The 15,822-nt window shown below is 44.6% G+C and overlaps 1 protein-coding gene across 3 annotated transcripts in view; it reads right to left on the bottom strand.

Annotated features, from left to right (window-relative positions):
* LOC137420885 (dual oxidase 1) overlaps positions 1–15,822 on the bottom strand; it is a 155,457-nt gene that overhangs the window by 71,642 nt on the left and 67,993 nt on the right. For all 3 annotated transcript variants that reach the window (XM_068106361.2, XM_068106364.2, XM_068106360.2), the window contains exons 11-13: positions 10,636–10,732; positions 7,076–7,239; positions 5,727–5,899 (exon numbers count right to left, since the gene is read on the bottom strand). In XM_068106361.2, the coding sequence (XP_067962462.2) occupies positions 5,727–5,899; positions 7,076–7,239; positions 10,636–10,732 (434 nt within the window). The remainder of the gene's footprint in view (positions 1–5,726; positions 5,900–7,075; positions 7,240–10,635; positions 10,733–15,822) is intronic.

Consider the following 15,822-nt stretch of genomic DNA (forward strand, 5'->3'; position numbering starts at 1 on the left):
TGGAGAAGATTGTCATGGGGACCGCAAGGCTAACCCCCGCTCTAGCAGGGAAAATGGCCTTTTAAAATGCATGTTGTTGTTGTTGTTTCAAATACCTAAAATTAGAATAAGGTGCACCAGCTCAGGTACAAATGATTAGAACATCGTCAGAAAGGATCTTGGAGGAACCTATCTTATTTAAACCTCAGACATTTAGTATGGTTTGCTCTTTGTTGTTGAATTGTGCAGCATCACCATGCCTAGATCAAAAGAGCTCTCTGAGGCCTTTAGAAAGAAGGTTATAGATGCCTACGAGTCTGGGAAGGGATTTAAAAAGATCTCCAAACAATTTGAAATCAATCATTCGACTGTCCGGAAGATCATCTGCAAGTGGAGAAGATTCCAAACAACTGCCACCTTGTTCAGGCCAGGCCGCCCCAGCAAGTTAAGCCCGAGAGCAGAGCGCAAGATGCTGAAAGAAGTCTCTAAGAACCCCAGAATGTCATCACGGGACCAACAGATAGCTCTTGCCACTGTTGATGTCAAAGTGCACGAGTCTACCATTAGAAAGAGGCTGCAAAAATTTGATCTACATGGGAGGTGTGCCAGGAGGAAACCTTTGCTGTCCAGAAAGAACATCAGGGCAAGACTAAAGTTTGCCAATGAACACTGAGGACCAGCACTTCTGGAACAATGTGCTCTGGACAGATGAGTCAAAGGTAGAGCTATTTGGCCACAGTACCAGAAGACATGTTTGGCGAAAACCAAAAACAGCATTTGGCCATAAGAACCTGATACCAACTGTAAAGCATGGTGGTGGAAATATTATGGTTTGGGGCAGCTTTGCTGCATCAGGGCCTGGGCAGCTCACCATCATAGAAACCACTATGAATTCTTCATTGTACCAGAGGGTGCTTGAGGATAATATGAGGCCATCTGTCGGAAAGTTGAAGCTCAACCGAAGGTGGACCTTGCAACATGACAATGACCCTAAACATACCAGTAAATCCACCAAGGAATGGCTGAAAAGAAAGAAATGGAGGGTTCTGGAATGGCCAAGTTAAAGCCAGGATCTAAATCCCATCGAGATGTTGTGGGGGGGATTTGAAACGAGCTGCGCATGCAGGAAACCCCTCAAACTTCGCACAGCTGAAAGAGTTCTGCATGGAGGAGTGGGCAAAAATTTCTGCCAGTCGATGTCAGAGACTTGTAGACAGTTATAAGAAACGCCTACTTGAGGTTGTTTCTGCCAAAGGGGGCAATACCACCTATTAGAGCCAAGGGTGTACTTACTTTTTCCACATGCGAAATTTACATTTATGTTTATTTAAATTATACAATGGACTACAAAATGTAAATGTTTCATGATATTTGTTGTATTATATCACCTTTATCTATCAATATTGTTGAAATGAAGATCAAATAGCTGTATGTTGAAATATGTTGAAAAAGTCAAAACTTAAATGGGGTGTACTTACTTTTTCACGTGACTGTACATATTGTCAAGTCCGTGGCCAATGAACACCGGCCTCAGACGAATACATTCCTATCTCCATTACGGTATTTCATCCCTACCCCCACAAACGTAACAATATATATAATGAGATACTACCCGTATAGTATAGTGAGGTGGCATGGCATACCAATAATGCATTTCTTCATAAAAGCACCAAACTTCCCACACATGTTCAGAAACATAAATCAAATGATTTCAGATGTAGAAGTATCTAGGAAATTGCTGATTGGTGGCCATTTTCCAAGATCGCCACCAGCGAAACTAGATATAATACGTTTGCTTGTAGGCCAGTTCTGCAGACTGTTTTAATTACTAGAATAGTGTTTTACCATTTAAAAAGCATAAATATATAAATCATGATGTGCAGAATAATTTTTAAGTGCAAAATGGCAGCCATTTTCCAACATGGCTGCCAGACATGTAAACTAAAAAAAATGTATCTGTAAAATTTTTGTTTTTGTTTCGAAATGATGTAATCTCCAGATTGCTCGGAACACATACACTGAAACTCCCTGGTACCAAGGTTCTTTGGGTTGCATGGACGTGCATCATGGGTGCCAGAGAAGGATTGCAGCATGAAACAGATCACAAACCTTTTAAAGAAACAAGAAATACTTGGAAACGTACCTGTGAAAAAGGGGTGTGTCTCCATGCAACAAAATATTTGCAGAACTTTCTGATCAACTCGTCATACACATACTTTTTCCGAGAAAGAAATATAATGTTGGATCATCTGGCTCAATAAATAAATGCAAAAGTAGATTTATTTTGTGTGCTATTTGTTTTTGTGTGCAAAAGGGCTCTCCTTATCTATTACTAGGACTTAGATGAAGATATGATCACATTTTGGGTCAAATTTATGCAGAAATATAGGAAAAATTCGAAAGGGTTCACAAACCTATCCTCACCACTGTATGCGTGTGCGTGCAAGTTGCTGTTGGAGGCTGCTATCTCCACACATGGATGGGTGGTTTCAGGGGATGGAACGGAGATCTACCAGTTGTCAAAGTATCCACCTCCATTAGCATGTGTGTTTGTCTGTTTATGTGTGTATAATAGGTGTGAATATAATATGTATAAAATGTCACGTATAATATGTATAACGACGTATAATATGTGTACAATCACGATTCATGTGCATGTACAATCACAATGTTGCATGTACATGTATAATCATGATTCATGTATGTGTGCTTGTGTGCGTGTGTACATGCTACCACCACCAGTCATCATCTCCACTCGTTGATTAGGACTCTAAGACTGAACTTTTTGGACCGGAAGCATCCATCTCCACCCCAGCAAGGAACTATGTATGACTCATGGAACAAGCAGTCTCTTCATCCACACCCCCCCCCCCCCCCCCACCTCCGTCCCCAAAGCTGAGAGGGTGACAATCCGCACAATCCCCAGGCACGCCCGATCATGGTCTCCCCTCCCCCCCTCAGTCTCACCCCCAATACATCATACATCTCACTTTGCTAATTTGGTCTCATTTTGCTAAATTTGCTAACCTGCTATTATCAAGAAGCTGAGATTCTGGGCCTATCACTTTCACATCATAGACAGGTTGGTGGTCTTTCTGTCCTCTACCACCTCCTTTCTGGTCTTGCACCCTCTGGTCTTTCTACCACCTCCTTTCTGGTATTGCACCCTCTGGTCTTTCTGTGCTCTACCACCTCCTTTCTGGTCTTGCACCCTCTGGTCTTTCTGTCTTCTACCGACTCCTTTCTGGTATTGCACCCTCTGGTCTTTCCGTGCTCTGTCCCCCGCAGATCTCTGTCACCCACCAGAAATCTCCTTCTGCTGAAATTTCCAAAATCCAGGATCACTGATCACCTCTATTCATTCGTCCCTCTTTTTCCCCACCTGTGGGACCAACTTCCATATTCTCTTCAATCTCATTCTTTCCTCCAGAACTTTAAGACAACTGTTAACCACCATGTCAGATCATCCCTCAGCCATCTATCTATAATTCCAGTAATCTCTGTTTGTTTGTACGTTTGTACGTTTGTTTGTCTGTGACCGCTGTTTCTCGACAACCACGGGTCCAATATACTTTAAACTTGCCAGGTATATTGCTGGGGACCCGAGGATGTGCCTTTTCAAGGTTTCATATTAATCGGACAATTACTTACCGAGCTATGTCCAAAAAACGATTCAACCAATCAGAGAGCAGCGAGCTATCGCGTCGCGTGTGCCGAACGTGGCGGACACACTCTGCCTCGGATGGCACATTTGAGAGCGTATTCATTTATTTCACGTTTGCAAACTATGTTGGCGCTATGTTGGCGTTAAACTATGTTTTAAAACTAATAAAAACCCCGGGGGGATTGTCACTGTACTCGCAAGCCGTTCGCCGTTCGCTTTGGCGTTGCGAATGGACCAAAACATTTCATGCACCAAACCATTTCATGTAAAGCGTTCGCCGTTCGCTTTGGCGTTGCGAATTGACCAAAACATTTCATGAACCAAACCATTTCATGTAAATAGAGGGGGGGATATAATTTTAGATATAGATATAGTACGGGCATGCCCTAGTACTCATAATACGTCCTGTCCCCATTAACCCCTCCCCCTCCGCCATGCCGTCTCTTTCCAAGTTTCCAGTTTTTAATTCCTGAAAGTCTGCTTCTGAAAACAACTTGTCCTCTACTGGCCCTCATTCTTCCCCATATCCTTTATTTCTGTTGTTGGTATGTCCCTGCCTCTCTTTCTACTGTTCCTTTTATTCTGTTACACCCTGATCCGTCTTATGTTTCTAGTTCCTCCAAGAGCCTCAATATTGAATACAATATATATATATATATATATATATATATATATATATATATATATATATATATATATATATATATATATAGATATATATATATATATATATATATATTGTTGCGGATATGGGATTTACATCCATCCATATCCGCTTGTAAATATTCCCCTATTTCCTCCATACTTCCCAACTATCCCCAATCCCCCATTCCCTAGTCCCATTTTCTGTAAACAACACTCTGTAGACCCGACCTCCCCCTATTTCCCCCATTAAATGTCGCATCCAGGTCCACCGCATCTCACGTAGACAACTATAGGACATCTTGCTAGTTATTCTTAGTCTATGTCAGTTAAGGACTCGTTTCCATTAATTCTGACTCTTCGTTGCACCAGAATGTGATTGTATGGCACCGTTAGGAAGTTTAGGACCTCCCAATACCTCCCCGCAGCTCTTCCTCACGGTTCAGCAACAACAACAACAACAACAACGGCGGCGGCGCGGGGAGTGTGCGTCCTCACTCCGGCTTGGTTGGTAGGGGGTGTTGGGAGTGCACCATGCCTTTCCAACGAGCCGCCATCGAGCATGTGCTCGACGGGGTTACCAAGTAGGGGCTCGCTGTCAGCTCCTCGTCAAGGGCGGAGCCCGGTAACCCCCGCACCCAATAGAAGCGGCGGACCGATCCCATCTGGGGCGGAGCCAACGAGCCGAGGGCGTGTCACTCCCCGCTGAGCATGCGCAGCTGGAGGGAGGTGACGTCAGATGCGCCCTAAGCTTGGAGAGAGAAGGACGCCACCTCCGAGCGCTGTGACACCTCCCCGCATCTTTGGACTGGACCGTGCTTTATCCTGTCCCTGAGCCAACGTGCACCTTGTGCTATCGACTGCCTGTCCTTCCCTGCCATCAATCCCTGTGTAAGTCAGTCTTGTTCCGTTTGTCTGTGGTCTGTCTGGGATAGATAAGATTGTGTCTAAGTGCCTATCTCTTCTGTGTCTTTACCTCATTACCTTGTAATCTACCCCTTTTCTCCACCACTAATTATATCCTCCTCCGGAGGTCTTGAGAACTGTACCCCTTGCGTCGTGTCATTTATCCCAGTCGTTGTGTCCTTTCCAATCATTGATTTAGCATAGCGCGATTTGGTCAACGTCGGGTGGAATCGGGTGAGTTGGGGAAGAATCGGGGGAACTGTTAGGTCGCGGCAATACCACCGCTCGGTAAATAACATCTAATCCGCGATCCGTAACAATATATATATACATACATATATATATATATATATATATATATATATATATATATATATATATATATATATATATATATATATATATACATACATATATATATATATATATATATACATATACATAATACATATACATATATATATTTGCAAATACATTGCTCATGCAATATGTATAGTAAAATGTAAAAATAGGGCAATAAAAAAGTTATAAATACCCATTGTTAGTGTTTTCAAACCAGAACCGATCGCCATCACGAAGTCGCTGAAACTGTTCTAGTATGATAGCTGAAAAGAGCACTCCTGGTTCTCCATCACTCTCAAGCAAACCTCCTGGCCAAAGTTCCAAGTTGGAGACATCACCGTACAACTCCTCCAGCTGTTTCACGATCTGTCATTGGCACATATAACATCAACGATGTCATACATGATGTGATCATGCACTCAGACATGACCATGATAGAGTTATCAAAGAGTGAGTGAGAGCTGTAAAAACATCCTTCCTGGCATGACATTGGGTAAAATAATCCTTGGGTGATAAATATGTTGTGCAAACTGAGAACCCTCATGCTTAAAAATGGCTGTGCCATTCTGTCCATGTTAAAAGCTCAGGAAAGGCATGTTATTGCCTCCGCACAGAAGGTGGATGGAGGTTAAGCTTTCGCTCCTGTCTGTTTGTCTGTGAACAAGATATCTCAAAAAGTTGTGGACAGATTCATATGAAACCTGGTGGAGAGGTTTTTTTTTTTTTTTTTGTTGTATACAAGATCGAGGCTCGTGAAAGAGCTAACATTAATCACACAAAAAGACAAACCGACACACAAAACACAAAAAACAAGGGGAGCGGTAGACAAGATGGGGAGAGAGGGGGAAGGACACAAAAGAGAGGGGGAAGGACACAAACACAACATTTGAGAGCAGGGACATCGGGAGGACTTGGGGGGAGGTGGGAGAGGATTAAAACATATGAACACTGCAAGGACTCTGGGGTGAATTACCGGGGGTAGAAAAGATCAAGGTTTTCGATGGGGGAAGTTGGGCATGTGACAAGGAAAAATTGATTCAATTTTGGTAAAAATTTGAATCCGGATCCGGATTAGAGAAATTTTACAATGATTCTTTACCATTGAGTGATCGGGCTAAAACAAATATATAGCACAATATCTCAAAAAGTTGTGGACAGCTTCGGATGAAACTTGGTGGACAGGTTGGGGGTGTGAAAACGACGAACTGGTTCAATTTTGGTGAAGATCTGAATCCAGAATTTTATTTCTGAATCCGGAATCTGGATCAGAGAATTAAAAAAATAGTTGTGATTCTTCACCATTGAGTGATGGGGCCAAAAACTATATATAGCATGATATTTCAAAAAGCTGTGGATGACTTATGACTAAACTTGGTGGATGAGTTGGTTAGGTGACAAGAACAAGCCGATTAGATTTTGGTTCAGGTCCGAATCCAGATCCGGCCTATCAGTGGGATACAAAACATAAACATTTCAGCCTGGTGGAGGTATACTCTCTACCGAGTGCAGTCCTAGTTTATTTATCTAATGGTCTAAACTTACCTGGCCATCAATGTTGTTCTGAACATCTGTCCAGTTTCTGGCTGGTTGCAGGTTCAAAGCACGACGCACACTGTTGTAACTTGGGACACCATGATCTCTGCCACGTTGGATGGTAATGGCCATTAGATCCACTCTTGTTGACTTGAGCGGTCCATACATGCTGTCTACATGGGAGAGGATAGGAAGGATTTGTGCAACCACAAAATTCATGACCATCTACATACCACAGTATGTGCAAATTGGAGGAGCAAGGGGCAAGCTTTACATTGAGAAAAATAAAAGAGAAGAAGATGAAAAGCGAGAGCAGGTGAGATATAGTGGAAGAGTGAAAAAAAAAGGGAGTTAGGAGAAGATCATAGGTATGGTAGACGATGTGACAGAAGTGAGATGTATGAAGCAAATGAGAGGAAAAGAGTAAGGGGAAAAATTCTCAACATTTCCATGTTACATGTGGATAATTCCTTCAGCCAGCTGGAAAACATTCATTGCTTTTATCATTGATGTCAAATATCATTGAAACGTAATCCTATACTGACACATTAAACTGGTGAGATTCCAATGCCAAACATGATGACATTATCCTCAAGTATAGGTTCCTGCACATTGGAAGTCATCAATATTCCCACTTTCCACGATAGTGTAACAGTATCAAACAACGAAGTAGCCTGAATTGATTGCCTGTGCATCTGTTCCAACTAATCCAATTTGTGTAGTACTAGGGAAGAACCCCATCCTCACGGATGGGTTTTACGGACGGGTTAATTTCCCCAGAAGTGGCGTATTTTATTACCTCCGCCATCAAAGATGGACGGAACTGGTTATGTTTTCGCCGATGTCTGTCTGTCTATGAGCAGCATATCTTTAAAAGGTATGGACTGGTTCGGATGAAATCTAGTGGACAGGCTGGGAGTGTGACAAGGCCGAATTGATTCGATTTGGGAGAAGATCTGAAATGATCATTTATTTTTATTTCGACGTGATTCTTCAGCATTGAGAGGAAGGGCCAAAAACGATATATAAAACATGATATCTCAAAAGTTATGGAGGGGTTATGACAAAACATGGTGGATGAGTTGGGTAAGTGACACGAACAAGCCGATTCGATTTTGGTTGAGGTCCGGATGCAGATCCGGCCCAACAGTGGGGCACAAAATGTAAAATGTTCTCTAAGATGACCACTTGACTGTTATGAAAGCTGTGACCACGCAGGTTCAAGTGCGTATATAAAGCCGAGTTGCATGGTCACAGCTTTGATGCTAGAATGCAGAACAGATCAGGACGTAACAGAACAAAAGGAACAGCAGAAAGAGAGGGGGAAAACGCCAACAGCAGAGACAGACAAAGGGAAGGAGAGGATGCAAGGGGTGGACAAGATGGATACAGAAGCAAACTCTCAGGAAGGAAAAACTTGGAATTTGTAAGGAGGTGGGCTTAGGAAAGTGGTGGGATTAACGGGAGTAGACCATGGTTTGGATGGGGGATGATTTAAGATGGTAATGAACACCTGTCTTGAAGACCTGGAGGGAAGAGAGTGACTCTGTGACTTCTGTGACTGTGAAGGACTTCTGTGACTCATTGGGACTGACACAGTCTGTCAATTTCCCGACCCGGATCTCAGTCAACGGAGGACCTTCTCTTCTGGACTTGGTTATGACTAACTTCCCTGCAAATGTCTGCTGCTCTTCTTCTGCCCCAATCGGTTCTTCTGATCATGTGCTTGTTAAAGTGGACATCTCTCTGACCATTCTCAGAGAGCCTCCTCAGCGTCGACGAGTCTGGCATTTCACTCAGGCCGACTGGCACGGTCTTCAAGCATCCATCAATCATTTGGACTGGTCTCCCATCTCTACCACCTCTGACATCAACTCATCCTGGGAATTCTTCCAAAGTAATTGCTCTCTCTCATGCACAGATTTATCCCATCTCGTCTTCAGTTGTCTTACCCTTCCTCCCGTCCATGGTACACGGAATCTTGTGGTGAGGCAGTTGCCCTGAAACAACTTGCCTTTGCCTCATGGAAGGCAAATCCCACTGAAGGCAATCTCAGTTCCTTTTACAAAGTTGCATGGAATACAATGGAATACAAAGACAATGGAATACTGTTCCCCCCTCTGGGCTGGTGCTCCTGCCTCACACCTTGCTCGGCTTCACGCTGTTGAGGCCAAAGCTTTCAGAATCATTGGAATCTCCTGCGATGTAGTCAACACCGAGGGCCTTTCACTCACTCACTGCAGGCAGGTTGGTGGTCTTTCTGTCTTCTACCGACTCCTCTCCGGCCTTGCTCCCCCAGCTCTCTCTGTGCTCTGTCCCCCCAATATTCCTTCAGGTCGCACAAGATCTGCCTGCAACCCTCTTATGGTTAAACTGCCAAAGTCTAGGCTCTCTGCTCACCTTCACTCTTTCATTCCCCTTTTCTCCCACCTCTGGAACAAACTCCCCCACTCCCTTCAATCCCACTCCTCCCTCCAGGTCTTTAAAACAGCTGTTCACCACCATCTCTTATCTTCCCCCATCGAAAACCTTGATCTTTTCTACCCCCGGTAATTCACCCCAGAGTCCTTGCAGTGTTCATATGTTTTATTCCTCTCCCACCTCCCCCCAAGTCCTCCCGATGTCCCTGCTCTCAAATGTTGTGTTTGTGTCCTTCCCCCTCTTCCCCCTCTCTTTTGTGTCCTTACCCTCTCTCCCCATCTTGTCTGCCGCTCCCCTTGTTTTTTGTGTTTTGTGTGTCGGTTTGTCTTTTTGTGTGATTAATGTTAGCTCTTTCACGAGCCTCGATCTTGTATACAAAAAAAAGAAAAAAAAAAAAAAAGCTCAGAACAAGTGTGTGTCTACCCTCAGGAAAGCCAGGAAGTACTATCTCTCTACTCTCAAGACTGAACTCTTAAACAAAAACGTGTGCAAGAGTTGAACAGAAAAAGTCATGAAAGGTCAGAATGAGAAAAACATTTCTGTGAAAATATGGCGAAAAAAAGTGGAGAGTGGTGCTTTTGTTTACGTCTGTATGATGTCTAACAAATAAAGATGATATCAGCACCCCTGACACTAGGCGCAGAATTCAGACTTTGGCATGCTCACGTGGCTGTGCCGTCAAAAACTGTTCCAACCCGTCATTTTTGACGGGCTTTATACTAGTATGACAATAAAACACGACCAGAGACAGTTTGGAAAACTTCACTTTGATTGAGGTGGAAGGAGCAGCTGCAAATTCATCCGACATGTGGAGCAAAAGCAAACCCCATTCAACCTCCATATGGAGCAAATTAACATCGATAGATTTGAGGTCTTCACCCCACGCTAAACCTCCTGGGGATATTAATTTACATGACCGTTTGAAACGTTCCCGGGCACACCCTGAGGAAGAGGCATAATTAGTCTTCTTTTGGGTCTTCGGAGTCCTTGGGGTCTTTTGTGTTGAAGTCAAACAGCCATTTCTCGAATTAGAAGTATATACAGTTTGTATGATGTATGATGACCTGACGCAAAAACACCCGGCTGCTTCCACAATCCACACTGTACTGAAAAATATTAATCCCCACACAGTTCAAACAGCATGTTACCGAGAAGATCGTCCACGATTATCTGGTCCTCTTTTTCAGCGATTTGTGAGCACATCCCAAGCAGCAGTTCATCCACATCATGACCCGACATGAACCCCTATGGGAGGCATTTAGAAACACAATGTGTATATGTGCACACACAAACATAATATATATATATATATATATATATATATATATACAGACTTGGCATTTAATATGGAATATTTTTTTTGTGGGGGTGAACTTACTTTTCAAGATGTCTTAGAACCAAAAGTTCATTGGAATTATGTTGAAATTATTCTAGATTTTGTTAATGTGACCTTTAAAAGAAACAAAAAGCACATTTGACATTTCGAAACAAATAAATTTATCCTTGAAAGTGATGTAAACCGATATCGAACTCAATTCATGGACAGTACTGTGTTAAACTTCTGTACGTTTTCCAGGCGTATCTCTTTATTTTGCACATTAGCCAAATTTTTTTTTAACAAAAACAAAAGTTAAATTTCGACTGGGACTACGGACAGTAAAATTACAGTTCAGTACTTCGTGTAACCCCCACGAGCATTCAGGAGAGCATGTACACGTTGAGGCATGCTGTTCACGAGATTTGCCAAGGTTTGGACAGGAATCGCTTGCCATGCAGTGACAATAGCCTGCTGCAATTCACGCACAGAGGTCGGCTGCTGGTCCAAGTGGTCGATTTGACGCGTTAATTCTGCCCACAAGTTCTCGATCGGATTCATATCCGGGGCATGGCAGGCCACTCCATATGCTCTACACCACGGTCAGCAAGAAAATGTTGGATTATGCGAGCACGATGAGGCCGTGCATTGTCATCTTGGAAGACAAAGTTTCCTCGAAAGGCTGCACGAGCAAATGGAAGCAATGTTTCTTCCAGAATGGCCCTGCACTTGAACTGGTTCAGGTTTCCATTCAGAACAACCAGGTCAGTTTTGCCCCCTGCATGAAAAGCAGCCCAAACGGTCACCCCACCACCTCCAGGTTGGACTCTTGGCACTATACAATCTTTGTTGTAGGCTTCATGCACTTGTCTGCGCACTCGGACGTGGCCATCTTGACGATAGACCAGAAATCTAGACTCGTCACTGAAGATCACGTGATTCCAGTGTCCTGGCTGCCATTGACGGTGCTCTCTGGCCCACTGCAATCGGCGCTGGTGGTTTTGTCTGGTCAGGCGTGGCTTTCTCAGGGGACGCCTGGCACGATAGCCTGCTTGAACCAGTCGTTGGTTGACTAGCCTTGTGGATACAGGCACATTTGTCAGTTGCTGCCACTCAGCCCTAAGCCAATTAGCTGACTTGGTACGGCCATTGCGGACTAAATGGTGCAGCTGGCGATCATCCCTCCTTGTGGTTCTGCGGGGACGTCCTGGCCACGGTATTGGAGTAGGGACACCCCTCTGAGCATTTCGTTTCAGGATCTTTGACACCTGACCTTGAGTGATGCCATACTGCCGAGCAATCGCACGGTTTCATGCCGTAATTTCGTAAAGCCACCACTCCATGACAAACAGCATTGTCGAATTGACGGACCATCTCCAGAGGAAGCGGCAATAACTTTTGTAGATGTGCAGCAGTTGTTTTCCACTAATACAGAACGCAACAACCCTTGTATACCCGACTGTGAAGCCAATCATCAAATGCACCTGTCCGTACATTTTGCCACGCCACCTGTGATATAATCCTGTTGTTGACTTCTTGCTGCGACAGACAATCAATGACATATTTGTTCTTTTAACAAATAAATCACCAAAGTGTAAAAGAAACTCACCAGATTGATATACTGAGTTAAGAAAGTAAAACCAAGTCAAGAAAAAAAAAAAAATTCCATATTAAATGCCAAGTCTGTATATACAACAACATACAACATGCATTTTAAAGGCCATTTTCCCTGCTAGAGCGGGGGTTAGCCTTGCGGTCCCCATGACAATCTTCTCCATTTTGCCCTATTTTCTGCATCTCTCCTTGTTAACCCCCTTGCCGGCATTTCTTCTTCCACCATCTTTAGCCAAGTCTTTCTCGGTCTTCCCCGTCCTCTGCTTCCTTCTACATTCATTTCCACCACTCTTCTCAACCAGTCACTTTCATCCTTCCTCAACACATGACCAAACCATCTCAACCTGTTCCTCTTCACAGCATCAATCACAGGCTCTATTCCCATCATCTTTCGCAATTCATCATTTGTCTTCCTCTCTCTCAACGATACTCCGCACATCCGTCGAACCATTCGCATTTCCACCCTTTCCAACCTTCGTTGCTGCTCTACGTTCATTACCCATTTCTCGCTCCCATAAATCATAACACTTCTCACACATGCAGCATACACCTTTCCCTTCAGCTTCAACGACACTCCCCTCATCATCAGCACGCCACTCAGTTCCCGAAACTTCTTCCATGCACATCTCACTCGAGCAACCGTTGCCGAGTCTGATCCACCTTCTCCATTCAGCATGTCTCCGAGGTAGCAAAATGTTTTCACACCTTCCAGCTTCACGCCGTCTCCAAGATCCAACTCAACATTTCCTCCATCTGCAGCACCCTCTGTGCACACCTTACATTTGAATGTAGCTGCCACACTGGTTAATGACCCTCTCAGACCACTACATTTTTGATGAACCCACTCAACGCACATTGTACATTGAATGGAGTTCACTCCGACACCCTTTCTACACACAGCACAGGGCCACTTCCCAGTTCTTTCCACCTCACCACATGCTTTACCACTTGCCATCACCTTCGTCTTTCCGATATTCACCTTCAGACCTTTTGTCTCCATACATTCCTTCCACGTGTTCATCTTTTCCTTCAGTCCATCCATACTTTCCGCAATCAGCACCAGATCATCTGCATACAACAACTCCCACGGTAAACCCTCCTTTACGTTCTGAGCCAGCACCTCCATCACAGCTACAAATAGTAGTGGACTTAGTACCGACCCCTGATGCACTCCCACCTTCACCTCAAACTCACCACTGTTCCCGTCCTTCGTCCTTACAGCTGTGCGCCCTCTTTTGTACATTGCCATCACTACTCTGATCAACCATTCCTCCACTCCTAACTTCCTCAATGCCCATGTCAATACTTTGCGTGGTACCCTATCGAATGCTTTCTCCAGATCAACAAACCCAAGAAACAACTTCTTCCTCCTCTCCATGTACTTCTCCTGCAACTGCCTCACAATGAAAAGCGCGTCTGTCGCTCCTCTTCCTGGCATGAATCCAAACTGCATTTCGTCGATCTTCACTTTCTTCCTTATCCTCCTCTCCAACACCCCCTCCAACACCTTCATTCCATGCTCCAACAACTTTATCGCTCGGTACGAGCCACACTCCAGAGGGTCACCTTTCCCCTTGTATAGAGGGACGAGGGCACTCAGTTCCCAATCCACTGGAATGCGGCCTTCTTTCACCACCAGATTACAGATCTGTCACTCTCTTCACACCCCAACTTCCTGCTGCCTTCAACATATCTCCCACAACTCCCGTCGGCCCTCCCGCTTTTCTACCCTTCATTGCTTTTATCGCTTCCTCAACTTCCTTCCCAGTTATCTTCTCTGCCGGTCCTAAAACTGGGTTACTCTCTATGTTGCCATCCCATTCATTCTCTGCATTCAACAGCATTTCCATATATCCTTTCCATCTTCCTTTAATTCCATCTGGGTCAACAACGACTTGTCCCACTTCATCCTTCAAGCAACTCACCCCCACCACATCACACCCCTCCCTCGCCATCTGCTCTGCAATCCTGAACACTGCCCTCCGACCCTCCCCCGAATCCAAGCGCCCTCCGAACATCCTCCCACATGCCTCCTGCGCCTCCGCCACCTCCCTCTTTGCAGCCTTCCTGGCTGCCTTATAACTTTCATGCTCTGCTGTTTCTGTTCCCGTACCCCTCGCCTTCTGCCACTCCTTGAACCTCCTCCTCTTCCCGTTAATCCTCTTTCCAACTTCATCATCCCACCACCATGTTTCCGAGTGCCTCGGTGGTCCTTTTGTCCATCCACATACCTCACCAACGGCTCCCAACAGACTAGCTTTCATCGACATCCAACCACTTTCAAGCTCAACCACATCATCCTCGACACTACTCATCCTCTCTTTCAATGCCTCCCCCACCGCCACCTCCCTCAACCTCCACACCCCCATTCTCGGTTGGTACTTCACCCGCCGAGCTCTCCTCGCACCTTTCACCCTTACGTCACAGACAACCAAGTGGTGCTGTGAAACAGCCTCCTCCCCCGCGATCACCTTTGTGTCCCGGAGGTGCCCCCTATCTCGCCCACGCACCATCAGGCAGTCAACGGTTGTCGTCGACCCACCCGACATGTATGTAACAAGCTTACCATCCTCCCTCTGGAACTGAGTATTACAAATCAACAAATCAGCTCCATCAGCAAACTCCAAAATCCTTTCACCTTCTCCATTTCTCACACCATATCCGTAACCCCCATGAACTCCGTCAAAACCATCCATACTCCTTCCCACGTGTCCATTTAGGTCTCCTCCTACCACAACAACTTCCTCATCTTTCACGTTTTCCATCAGCTTCTCTATCGCACACCAGAACTTGTCCTTTTCTTCATCGCTTCGACCAACCTGCGGAGCATATCCCGAGATGACGTTCACCAAGAGCTTTCCGTTCATCATTTTCACCATCATCAACCTATCACTCACTCTCGTCACACTCACCACACTGTCTACAAACTCCTCAGAAAACAGGACACCAACACCATTCACGCCCTCCAGGCACCCTTGCCACACAAACTTGTATTTCTGTCCCTGCCTACCCTTCACCATTCTCACACCACTTCCCTTCCATCTCGTCTCTTGCACACAACATATGTCCACTCTTCTTCTGACCAATACTTCCACCACTTCTCCTGATCTCCCTGTCATTGTCCCTACATTCCATGTCACAAACCTCAGAAACCGATCTCCACTTCGGGCTGTACCCTGCCCATATGTAGTTGTAATTGTCATGGTTCCCTTTTTTTGGGAACAACCCCATCTGTATATCAAGAAACCAAATCACTCAACCAGTAAAAGGAAGCAAGCGGGTCTTTTAAAGTTTATCAATAATTACCTTACATAATTATGTTGTGTTAATAAGTTTTTGTTAGTCTTGTTAAGCAGTTCATAAAACACTAGCACATTTGGTTTCCCTACTATATAGAATAAGGCAA

Source organism: Myxine glutinosa, chromosome 2 (assembly GCF_964187855.1).
Source record: "Myxine glutinosa chromosome 2, kmMyxGlut1.1, whole genome shotgun sequence".
Taxonomy (NCBI): domain Eukaryota; kingdom Metazoa; phylum Chordata; class Myxini; order Myxiniformes; family Myxinidae; genus Myxine; species Myxine glutinosa.